This window comes from Rhea americana, unplaced genomic scaffold (genome assembly GCF_003343005.1).
Source record: "Rhea americana isolate MKP2758 unplaced genomic scaffold, rheAme1 scaffold_197, whole genome shotgun sequence".
Classification (NCBI taxonomy): domain Eukaryota; kingdom Metazoa; phylum Chordata; class Aves; order Rheiformes; family Rheidae; genus Rhea; species Rhea americana.
In genome coordinates this window covers 60,215-71,418 of record NW_028186116.1, presented here as the reverse complement: position 1 = coordinate 71,418, position 11,204 = coordinate 60,215, and the positions used below count along the sequence as shown (strand labels likewise).

Here is an 11,204-nt window from a genome sequence, read left to right as displayed (position 1 = left end):
GAAAGTTTGGGTGAGGAGTAGGCAAGTGGSAGAACAATGCCACTCCCGAGGAGGCAGCAGGAACAGATGGGATATGTTACAGCGAAAGAACAAAGCTAAAATCCAGATCGTGTCCTCAGTGACTAAAAGCCCCCGTTGGGGTTTTGTGTGAACGGAGGAAAAGACAGCAGCAATTGCAAGACAGCTTTTGACAGAGGGCTGAACCAGTCAGCAAGCCCCGTCCCAGKTGGCACTAGGCTTGGCGGCATAAAGCCTGGGCGGTTAACTCAGTTATAGATACGATGCGCAGCTCTTCCTTACTAGATTTTCTCTCTCCCTGTTCTGGGTCTTGTTACTCTGGTTTTGTCCATATCATTACCACTATTGAKGACCTGTGTTCCTGTAGCATCCAGAGGAGCGGCATGCTAGGAGCCGAGCAAGCGCAATCACTGGAGCCAGTGCTACCCCAAGGAGCTGAAAGGCTCATTTCTGCTGGCCATAGAGTGTTTCTAGCTGTTGAGCTTCTTGTAGTATTTTGGGTTCCTTTGTTTATTCCCTCACTACGCTGAGTTGCTTGCAACAGTTTAACTTTCAGAAATGCTCACTTTAAAAAGTTGTTAGGATGGTCCTGAAGGCAAATCTAACAKGGGCTTGTTCATCAATCCTACTGCTCCTGAGGCAGTTACAGCAGTTCTCCTGAGTCTTGAACTGGGCTGGTGCAGAGCAGCCAACCCTTGCTGTCAATGACGTTCAGAAGTGAAGACATTTTGAGTCTCTGCACTTCCTGGCATGCGTTTATTTTATCATACATATTCTGTGTCTTTCTTGGCCGCCTGCAGGTTTCACTGGAAACAGTGAGTCTCCTCAGCGCTGCTCAGTTCATCACCAGAAACAATTCTGGGAAAAAATATCAGGCCTCTTTCCTGTAAACCAGAACTTGAAAAGCCAATATGTTCTTTTTCCTTCACAGCCAGACTCGGTGATGCCGATTTGATCAGGAACGGCAGAGAAGAGCAGGAGAAGGAGGAACGCAAGGATGAGGTTTGAGCTTTGCTTGCTTTTTCTGGGACTCCGGCTGCGAGTGGGTGAGTACAGCCAGCCAGACGCCCGTGGGAATCAGAAGGGCGGCTGCCTGGGKTGGCCGAGAGGAAAGCAGGGCAGCGTGCATCTGGTTTTGCAAAGTACCTACCATCCCGTCCTCTGTCATGCACAGTGCCTGTAGAGCCGCTGCTCTTCAGACTGAGTATTCCCCTCAAAGTGCAGGTGCAGGGACAGGGACGTGGGAATCCAACCCTCTCAGGTTAGAACAAAGACCCTAAGGTCCCTAGGGAATTTTTGCTTAYTAGCTAATTTACTAAAACACCTGGTCTTCAAAAATTTATGCAGCACTGTGGATGCAGTRTAGGAGTTGGAGCCTGAAGGCAGTACTTTTTGCAGCAGCATGTACTGTAAGAACCCGAGGCTTTACTTTTTATTCTATTTCTAATGTTTATTTATGCACTTTTCTTAAACTGTTTCATGGTCCTGGGGAGATCACTTCCATTTTGTGTTCAGATACACCGTGATAACATGGGAGTGGCAGCATTCTTTTGTGTTGCCAGGGTAAGTCGACCCATATTTGGAAAGCTTTTTTAAGATAAAGTGCAGAGTATCTGCAAAGACTGTGAAGAAGCTGGTAACTATGAGAGGTAAGTCTGAAAGACGGTTAGAAGATACCTATATAAGACTATAGGAACTCTGCCAAATGTGTGGCAAATACCAACTGCTATTCTTTGAGAAGGTAGAAAACATTTGATTTGGCAATGCCCTGTTCTTTTTCATATTTAAATTCRTCTTGTATAAAGAATAAAGCATCAGATCACCTTCTTTCCAGCCAAGTCCTATACCTGTGGAATTTCAAATCTACACCTTGGTTACAAGTCACTSGGTAAAGAAAGCGTTACCTGGCATGAGAGAGCAGAACTGAGTACATGAGCACAGCTCTGTCTTCTATTTACCTGTGTTACTTTCTGTCAACAAATAGARAATCCTTAAAGCAAATCACAGGTCTGATTCAGACCTTCCAAAAACTGGTTTTGTAGTGCTCCTGCCCTAGAAGTAGCTCCTCGCTGGAGCTACTCGTTTCCTACCCAAAGAGAATGATTGTGTAGGTTAAACCACTTCATAAAGGYAAATCAAGTGTTAGTGTCCAATCTTCCAGTGAGTACCCTCTTGCAGAGGGCGGTGGTTCTCACTGCAGAAGCAAGGCWTGATTTTCCAGCAGTCTTTGCTCTAYGGCAACAAGGCAAAGGTGTTGAATCTGCACCTTGCAATAAACCTTTTTTTCTTAGCCAGRCTTGGAAAGCCGGTCAAATTTCCAKTCTCTTTTAATCTGTTTTAAAAATGGCTTCCCAAGGAAAAGACTTCCTTTCRAAGCAACATCCTGTCTCGGCTAACCTAACGCTTCTAACGCGTGTAACTCAGAGAAGTGCGGCCATCTCTTTCAAGCAACTGAATTCAGGAAAGATTTCCTTGAGCTAGGAAAGGTATCAGATACCAGTTCCTAAATTTGTTAACACTTGTTATTCYTTTTTGCTTTTATAGTTGGCACTGCTGCACAGGAGGCTAAGTGTATTTTACCAGAGTTCTTAACTATTTAGTATGATGAAAAGACCACAGGTGCCCCACAAGAGAGGACTAAAAGTCAAACRGAAATATTTGAAATCTGCAAATACTATGAGATTGCCAAAAATTCTGCGTTCATTAATTATTGCTGTTCTCMCTGATCTGAAAAAACGGCACTCATGAATTATCCCTAATTATTGCCAGYAATCTCCGAGCAGGGTTGGATATTTGCAGAGATCAGCAAGCAATAAGATAACAGCAGGCAGATGTGTTAACACTTGTTATTCTTTCCTTTGCAGAGGGTGCTGAAGCAGAGGAAGGTAAGTGTACTTTACCAGCATTCTTAACTATTTAGTATAATATGAAGACTGCAGATGCCTCACAAGGGAGGACTAAGAGGCAAGTAGAAATATTTGAAWTCAAGCAGTATTTTAGGAGGGGAAGATTCTCTGTTCATCCGTCGCTACTGTTATCACTGAATAAAAAAAAAAAAATCACCTGTTATGAATTGCCCCTAATTATCTTTAGTGGTCTCCCGAGAGAGTATGGCATTTGCAGAGGCCAGCAAGCATATGGATCCACGCACAGGCCAGCAAGCGTATGATCAGCGGCGTACGGCCAAACTCTCTGACGTGAAATTGAACGTTCAGTGATGGTGTTTTGATACTGCCTGGTGTTGCAAGGAGATCGGTGTAAAAGCTAAAGAAAAATCTATGTGGAAAACGCATGCACAGGGAATTTACATTTTTACTGTAAAATCAAAGATTGGGCAAAACAAACTACCGTGGTGGAGGCAGGGTGCAGAATTTATAAATCGTCCTGCAAGTGTGAAAGTTATTTCCTCCCCCGTCTGCCTGTCTCTTTTTCTCTGACATGCCCAACCTCAGTACACTTCAGAAACTTCCCAGAAGCTGGATAGACAAGGACGGCTCAGGTGGCTCCTCTCCAGCTGGACCTCTGGGACTGAGGGTGGCCTGTCCAAGAAGCCCGTTGTAATGTTGATTTCCCTTCCTATAGACCCCACTGCCACTGAAGGATTCCTCGTGGAGATTTCTGGAACCACAGTGACCATCACATGTCCCTTGACTGATGGCAACATACGCTGGGAGTCACCTACGATAAAGCCGGCTGACAATGAGAGGAAATATGTCATAGAGGACTATGACAGCTCTCCTGTCAACGTGAGTTGTTCATCAGGTGCTCAGAAGCATCGTATGTATCTGAATGCCAGAGGTGAGTGAAAGTGTGCTCTGTCTATGAGAAACTCTGCATGGGCTAAAGGTAGATGGGTAATGTCTGTCACAAAGGCTGGAGGCACTTCTTGTCTTGCAGACGGAAGGCTCGCATCTGGAGCATGCAGCCTGTCTTCTGTAATCCAGCGTGCAGTCAGGGAGAGGYTCGCTCCCTCCCGACACAGTGATTTAAACCTCTGAGACACTGAAAATCAGAGCAGCTTCTCTGCATTCAGGTCTTGGAACCGAGCAGAGGTAGACTGAGCTCAGAGGTAGATCGGCGTGAGCAGAGCAATGATATTCTAGGAGATGTTTTGCATGCTCCTGCTAAGGTCATGCAGAACAGAAGAGGGTGGTGAGGTTGTTGCATGCAGCGGCCCCTGGAATTGTTGGCAGATGGAAATGGGCAGGGTGATGGAATAGCCTATCCATTCTCCCTTTACCTCTGTTTGCTCTTTTCTCCTTCCCACTCAGAGCTGCATCTGTTTTGCGAACGCTAAGCAGATGAGTGAGGCCTGARCACTGTGAGCAGGGAGCTCACCAGGATCACGATGTCTCTGACCTGTAACTCTCTCTTTATGCTAAAGAGTCAAGGTATCTGTCTCTGAACACCTTCACCTCTCCTTCTGGCAGTGTGCACAAATTGTGAGGAGCTGGACACCCTAGCTGTGACGGGGATCGTCATTGCGGACCTYCTCATCACCCTCGGGGTGCTGATTCTGGTCTATTACTTCAGCAAGGACAGGAACGGGAAAGCAAACACCGGTGCCAGCAGCCGACCACGAGGTAAGAGCCGCGTCAGAWGCGTCTGCCATCCGTGCAGATGCTGAGAACTTGTCCCCAGTAGTGACGGAGCAGCCTGCGTTCCTTCTGGGCCTCCAAGGCCTTGTCAGGCTCCTCCGCTCCTGTGTGGCACATCTGTTGCTGTGGGCTGTCTCGTGTATGATATGGGTGCAGCTGCCATTTTGTGTCAAAGGTTTCCTGCCCACAGGAAACCATTTCGCAGTCTGTTGTGAAGCGGCAGCGAGTCTKTGCTGCAGCAAGCGCTGTACAGCGGATGCTCAGCTTAGAAGTGTAGCCAGCAAGCCCGGCCTGGCCCCGGCTCACTCTGCTGCCATCTCAAGTGGTCAAAGACCAAGAATCAGGCCTGCGCTCAGAAGATGGGGTTAGAAAGCACGATGTTTKTAGAACTGTAATTTTGACTTTATGGCTTCTGAAGTCATGCCTGGTGGCACAGTGGGTTCAGCAGTAGAGTGCATGGATTGCAAACATAGGGTAAAGTCATGCGAGGCGCCAACCTCATGCTGCTGTTTCAGATTTGTTTCAGAAATGTTGAGAGGGACATTGGTGCCGGGGGGGCCTCCTGTCAGAAAAGTACCATGGGTGCTCACTACTCAAGGATTCGTGAGGATCAGGCATTGCTACTTCTCCCTTGTCCTCACGAAGCTGAWACGAAGCTTTCAGCAGCTGTAAATTCCATATTGTTTGCTCAGGACAGGTCAAGAGAAATGTGATGTTGTGKCCATGCCTGTGCGGTTTGCTGAGCTGGGGAGTGTAGATCCAGTGTAGCCGGGGCCTCTGGTCGCAGCGGTTTCATGTTTTCAAGTTTTTCTTCACAATTTCTTGATAAGTGATCGTGCAGCCTCCCGACTGCAKCAATTGGTTCTTTAAAAATGCTAAGCTCGTAATAAAGCCACGTGAGTGGGCCTATAGTAAGTACTAGCCTGGGGTCGTCTCTGCGAAAGTCCCYTGCACTATGGGATAAGAGTCATTACCAAGGATGACCTCTGTCTTCCTCTGTTGCAGGTCAGAAGATGCAGCGTCCTCCTCCTGTTCCTAACCCAGACTATGAGGTATGGAGAACCTGCAGGTTTTCCATCTGTTTTTGCTGGTCAGGGAGGGATAGCCAGAGCTGGGAATCTGTAGCATTTGTCCTTTTTGTTCCTTTGAAGAAGCATCTAGTAAACCTCCAAGTTTTCCCAGGGAGGAGAAGGAGGTGCTGAGTGGAGCCCCTTCTTCTTAGCAGTGACACTGAAAGTCAGGAGCAGAACTGCAGCTGCCGGTGCACTGTACATAGTACTGGGGCAGCACYACAGTTGCTTTCTCTGTTGTGGTTTGCTCTGGGTGTTGTGTGGGCCAACACCTAGGAGTGTTKGAGCGTGTATTAACGAGGATTCCCAAACTAACATCTCTGCTGTTCCCACAGCCCATCCGGAAGGGCCAGCGGGAAGTGTATGCAGGCCTGGAACCCAGGGCCTTCTGAAATTCCCACGGATGACAGGCTGGAAAAGAGTGGCAGAGGGGCCAAGTGAWTCCGCCCAGGTTGATTCTGGATCTCTGCTGTCCTTCTGAGGCCCAGGCATTTTGAGATAAGCTAGATGACTACACAGGACAGACACCCTGCAGCCATCAGCTGTCCCACCTTGACGTGCTCCGTGTGTCCTCAGTCTGACATTGGAGAAAAGGAACAGACAAAAACATTGGCAAGAGGTTTCCCTTTCATTAAAGGGCTGCAGCCTTACTTGCGGTTCCTGGCCTCCTTTTCCCTCACACTTCTTTCTCTCTGCCTCGGGATTTTCTCCTCTATCTTGTTTCTGACGTGGGTGCCTCCACTCCTTCCTCGTGCCTCCCTGGGCAGGTGGCAGCTGCAGAGTAATGGTTCTGGCCTCTGACCCTGTGCTGCTCTCGTATTCATAGCTTGTCTTGGCTCTTGCTGCCCGGGGTTGTGACRGAAGGAATGGAGCCAGCCAGTATATTAAACACAAATTAGGAAAGCCACCGCTTTGGATGCAAATATTTTAGTCAGAAAAATGATTTTGCCTTAAAAGAAAAGAGAAACTCTTCTACCAGTATATGGAGCCTGGCCTCGTCATCCCCAGCCTTGTCAGCCACCGTGACAAAGAATGCATCGGGGCCGCACAGGTAATGCCTGGACCTACCAGGTCCAAGAGAACATCTCACTCTTTTGCTAGGGTATCCTTCTCATTCCAGAGACCTCTGGGGCAGAGACTCCATTGCTACTGCTATTCTGTAGCGCAGTCCAGGACAGAAACATTTTGTGGAGTATACTGTACCCTAGGGGCTGTACAGGAATGTTTACTGGAGGAGTTTCATTTTCCTGAGTAGAAAATTTATCTGTTTCTCCATGTATAGATATCTGGGATCTGCCCTTTATTGCTGCACKTTCCTGTTTCAGCTCTGACGAAATCTCTCTGTTAGTAAGATGCAGGCCTCATTGCCATTGGTAAAGACTGGTTTTAACTTTTATCATGTACAGGAAAAAAACTTGTGATAGATTAATAAAATGGGAGACAGCTGTCCAAGATGTGCATTGGAAAAGGTTTCCTGCTTATTTTTCTTCTTTTGAAGAAGAACAGTTTCTGCTAAAAAGAGAGTTCCCAGCTCAGGAGAAGTCTGAGAGACTGAGAGCYTCTGTGGGGCCACGCTGACTCACCYTGCAGGAGCATAGGAAGGGGGCGGGAATGTGGCAGGATGGGGCAGACAGTTGGCACGCAAAACTGTACCATCAAACCCAGCCCAGGAAAGCAGGTCTGAGAGCAGGGCAGGGGGTGAACAGGAGCCGCAGTTTCCGAAGTAGCAGCAGTGGGCTAGGTGCATGGGKTGAGCGAGCCAGATTTCTGTTGCTCTGCAGAGAGACAGCTCATAAGAGAGGAAATGGCAGCAGCAAGGGGGTGGGGGAGGCTAGTTTAACCCTGAAGTTTCAGCACTTGGGGGGACAAACACGCAGCAAGGTTCATGCCTCAGATCGCTGTGCTTACCCTGGAGGATGTGGTTTTAGAGGCAGCGCAGCTGGGTTCATCATGCAAAGTGCTATGCAGCTAGGAGGGAGATTGCAAGATAAGAGGAGCAGCAGCTCTGAAAAGGCTCTGGGCCAGGTTCCTAGCTTCGGCAGATTACCAGTGCTGCTGTGACACTGCCCTGAAGAAGCTTGCTCAGCCCAGGCATACGGCCCGTTGCCACAAGTGGGATATGTGGAGCTCGSACTGCGCTGGGTCCTCATGCTAGATTTTTGTCCAAGCTGCATYGAGCGCTTCTGACACTGTTTATGCGTCTGCATGTTTGCTAGTGTTTGCCGCAAACTCTGTCATCCCACGCTCTCCTTATCTCGGTGGGATCGATGCAAGACCGTGACAACATCTCTGTGCCACTGTGCCTAGCTGCACTGCAGACACAGTTCTGTGTCCCCCCCAGAGGTGAGGTGTTGAGACAAACCTCCCAAAAATGGACTAGCCATAARCGTTCCCCTGCTCTCTGACTTGAGWGCTGTGTACTCACTCTGTCTTGGGTTTCCCCTACTGAAAGTAGTCTGGATGCGGTTCGCCCCATCGCTAAGTATTGTGAGGTCTGATGAGAAGAGCAAGGCAGTCTTCTGGTCACTTGTTTAGATTCCAAAGGCCTGCTCAGAAGCCTATGCAGACGGAAGGAGGATATTGGCATGTTTTAGCTGCAATGACCGTGTGAGTGGAGCAGAGTGGATGGGAAGAGTCACCAAAGTAGTATTCTGCCACGATGAAGAGCAGAATRTTGTTGCCTAAAGAGCTGACACCATAGAAAAGTATCTGCTTGTCTTGGTCGTGGTGCGTAAGGCTGATCGCGCATGTATTCCTGTAAGGACGTGCGTAAGGGCCCGTGTTACGCATTTTCTACGTGAGACCTTGTGTCACACGTTTGTGGCTAGTTTTCACCGAGCATTAGCTCTTTTGGTGCTTATGCTRCATGACTGAGTCCCAGGTCAATGCACAGCTTGGTGCTCTCTGAAGCCCATCACCTAGATTCTTAGAAAAGCAGAAAAATAAAACTTACAGGGGTGTGCAGCTGGCACACRGAGGGTAACCTTGTTTCGGAGGTTTCTAGCTGCTAGCTAGTCCTATCTGTTATCTGCCTCCCACTTTGGTCAGGTTGCACTAGCTAGTTGTGCTCAGAGCTGGGCAGCAGCGGCTTGGCCCGGAAAAGCTGAGTTGGCGTGGGGAGACTCGGTGCTGCTCAGTTTCTGGAAAGGTGGCTGAGAGGGGAAAGGCTCTGAATGTTTGCTGGACCACATCCTGTGGTCAGCGCACTGGAAGGGCTGGTGGGCGCAAAAGAATGCTTGCCAAATGCCCCACAAAAGATCCCTGTGGCCTGTTCCCAGAAGCAGGTCACCGTCCCGTGGGCTGGCGAGCCAGAAGTGGGCGGGCACCCTCCAGAAACCATCGGAAGTRAGGGGAGCGTGGGCCGACCCTGGCCTTCGTTGCCTCCTCTGCTGCTAAGTGTTTTGCACAGTCTCCGCTGCGAGTTTTGCCCCCTCTGCATTTCCATTTCTGCCTTGGGCTCAGCCCACGCGACCTGATTGGGGGAGCCAGCATGGCTGTTTCTTTGCTCATGCTTCTCTCTCCAGAGCAGTGGGGCAGCCTGCAGGCTGGCTGGGTGCCGGAGAGGTGGCAGGCCTCTGCAGTTTGGAGACTGCAAGTAGACACCAAGCCTTGCATGTGCACAGGGTACGACCTCCCATGCGCCCTCCTGCCAGCCCCCCAGCCCTGTGCAGGGGGCCGAGGTGTGCCGGTGCTGCCAAATGCTGCTGTGCTCCTCCTGTCCCCACTCCCCCTCCTGAAAGGGGAGCATAATGAGRCAAGGCCTTTCCCAGTGGCAGGAGCAGCAGCCCTTTCCCTTCACAGGGTCTCCCACCCTTTGCCCGTCAGCTTCAACGGCCCAGACGTCATTTGGATCCAGGCACAGAGAGGTGGTACGGTCACGGGCACCTTTCTGCGCTGGCGGTTCTGTGCCAGCTCCAYGCTCTCCCCCAGGACAGGCAGGAGCCCCAGGGCTCTGCAGGGATCCAGGCAGACCACGTCACACTTACGCCTCCCCCAGCAGCACTGCACGGCTCCCCTGGCCTCAACGAAACTGATGTAGACAGGAGGTTACGAAAGAGGTTCACCTTTAATGACAGAGAAATACAAAAGCACAGAAGGTCAGGAGAAGAGCGGAGAGGTACAAGCCCAGCCTGGGAGGCCTCCGGGGAGCTGGAAGGCTTTCTAGGCAAAAACCCTTCTGCCAGCAGCGAGTTTAGTAAGGCGGTGCTGCGGTCCTGCCCTGGCTGCCTGTGCTCTCGGGCACTGGCGACGGCTTTGCTGTAATGTTACTCCTGGTGCGGAGGGATCATCAGACCCACACGTCTTCCGACCTCACTTGCGCGCCTTGACAGGTGCCAGCCGGCTGTATTGTCCATCATCCCGCTCGCCAAGGGGCTAGGAGAAGGAGAAGGCGAGGTGAGGCACAGCAGTGGCTGGCCTTTGGCCAGCTTTTTGCTCTTACACGTGGAGCTCACGCCCAGAGAGTAAGAGGGGAGCTGAGCCTGCCCCACGCTCCGGGYCACGCTAGCGGAGCCAGCTGTGGACTCGGCAACAGAAAGCGATCACCAGCACCGCGACAGCATCCCTGTGGCTCGCTGTCYTGAGGCCTTATGTGTCTCTCAGCAGCCGGGCCATCGCAGCCGTCCAGGCACGCAGCCCTACACCGTGCAGAGGYGTCAGAGCCCACGCGCACTCACCTGGTAGAGCTGCTCGTTGGCAATCAGGTTCTGCCTGTCAGAAGCTAAACGAAGAAAGACTGTGGTCAAGGATCAGGGGGAGTTGTGCGGGGAGCATCTGTAAGCCAACCCAAGCAGCGGGCTGCGGTCAGCCCTGTGCTTTTTACCTCCTGCGGGAGGAATGACGGRGAGCCCCAGCCCCGAGCACCCTACCACCCGTGCGCAAGCGGAGACCGCGGGCCCAGCCCGGGGCCTCGACCTCTGCCCYGCGTAGCCCTCAAGGAGCTCCGGCACCGTGCAAGGCAGCAGGCATTCCCGAGTCCCCGCTGCCTGCCCAGCCGCTGCCCCCGGGCTGCCGTCTGGGCGAAGGCCGTGCGCTCGACGGCTCCTCCCGGGACGCTGAGCCGGGGGGCAGCCCCGCGCCGCCCTCCCGGCCCGCGGCGCCCCGCGGCGCCCCGCGCTCACCTCGCGACGTGCGCCCCTGGTCGTGCCCGGTGATGCAGTACACCGCGATCGCCAGGAAGACGGTGGCCACCACGTCCGCGACGACGATCCCCGAGACGGTGGCGGCGTCCACCTCGATGCAGTTCTGGCACACTGCGAAGAGCCCGCCGAGACGCGCCGCGGCGGGGCCCGAGGGCTCAGGGCCGGCCGGCGCCCGGCCCCCCGCGCCCCCCGGCCCCCCGCGCCCCGCCGGCACTCACTGCGGTAGTGCACCTGCAGCGAGGCGCTGCCGCCCTGCCACTGGCACGTGTAGACGCCGCGCGGGTCGTCGTAGGCGGAGCCCAGCTCGAGCCGCGAGCCGTTGCCCACCTCGCTGCCGTCCCGCCACCAGGACACGGCGCCCGCCGCGCCGCCGCCGC

General features: G+C 52.1%; 2 protein-coding genes across 3 annotated transcripts; one reads left to right on the top strand and one right to left on the bottom strand.

Moving 5' to 3' along the window:
* Window positions 1-780: 780 nt before the first annotated feature.
* Window positions 781-7,139, top strand: CD3E (CD3 epsilon subunit of T-cell receptor complex). 2 transcript variants are annotated; one of them, XM_085303084.1, is made up of 7 exons: window positions 781-833; window positions 950-1,064; window positions 2,883-2,903; window positions 3,601-3,816; window positions 4,449-4,601; window positions 5,627-5,668; window positions 6,022-7,139. In XM_085303084.1, exons 2-6 carry the CDS (start codon window positions 1,016-1,018, stop codon window positions 5,653-5,655), a joined length of 468 nt encoding a protein of 155 aa, XP_085159210.1. In that variant the 5' UTR covers window positions 781-833; window positions 950-1,015; the 3' UTR covers window positions 5,656-5,668; window positions 6,022-7,139. The 2 variants fall into 2 exon arrangements, with proteins under 2 accessions (XP_085159210.1, XP_085159209.1); XM_085303083.1 differs by having other exon boundaries at window positions 5,622-5,668.
* A 2,594-nt stretch (window positions 7,140-9,733) lies between these two features.
* CD3D (CD3 delta subunit of T-cell receptor complex) lies at window positions 9,734-11,202 on the bottom strand (the record flags this gene model as incomplete). Its single annotated transcript, XM_085303153.1, has 4 exons — window positions 9,734-10,060; window positions 10,363-10,406; window positions 10,807-10,938; window positions 11,046-11,202. Coding segments are annotated over 4 exons (396 nt in total), but the record flags the coding sequence as incomplete, so codon positions are not given.
* Between the last annotated feature and the right edge of the window lie 2 nt (window positions 11,203-11,204).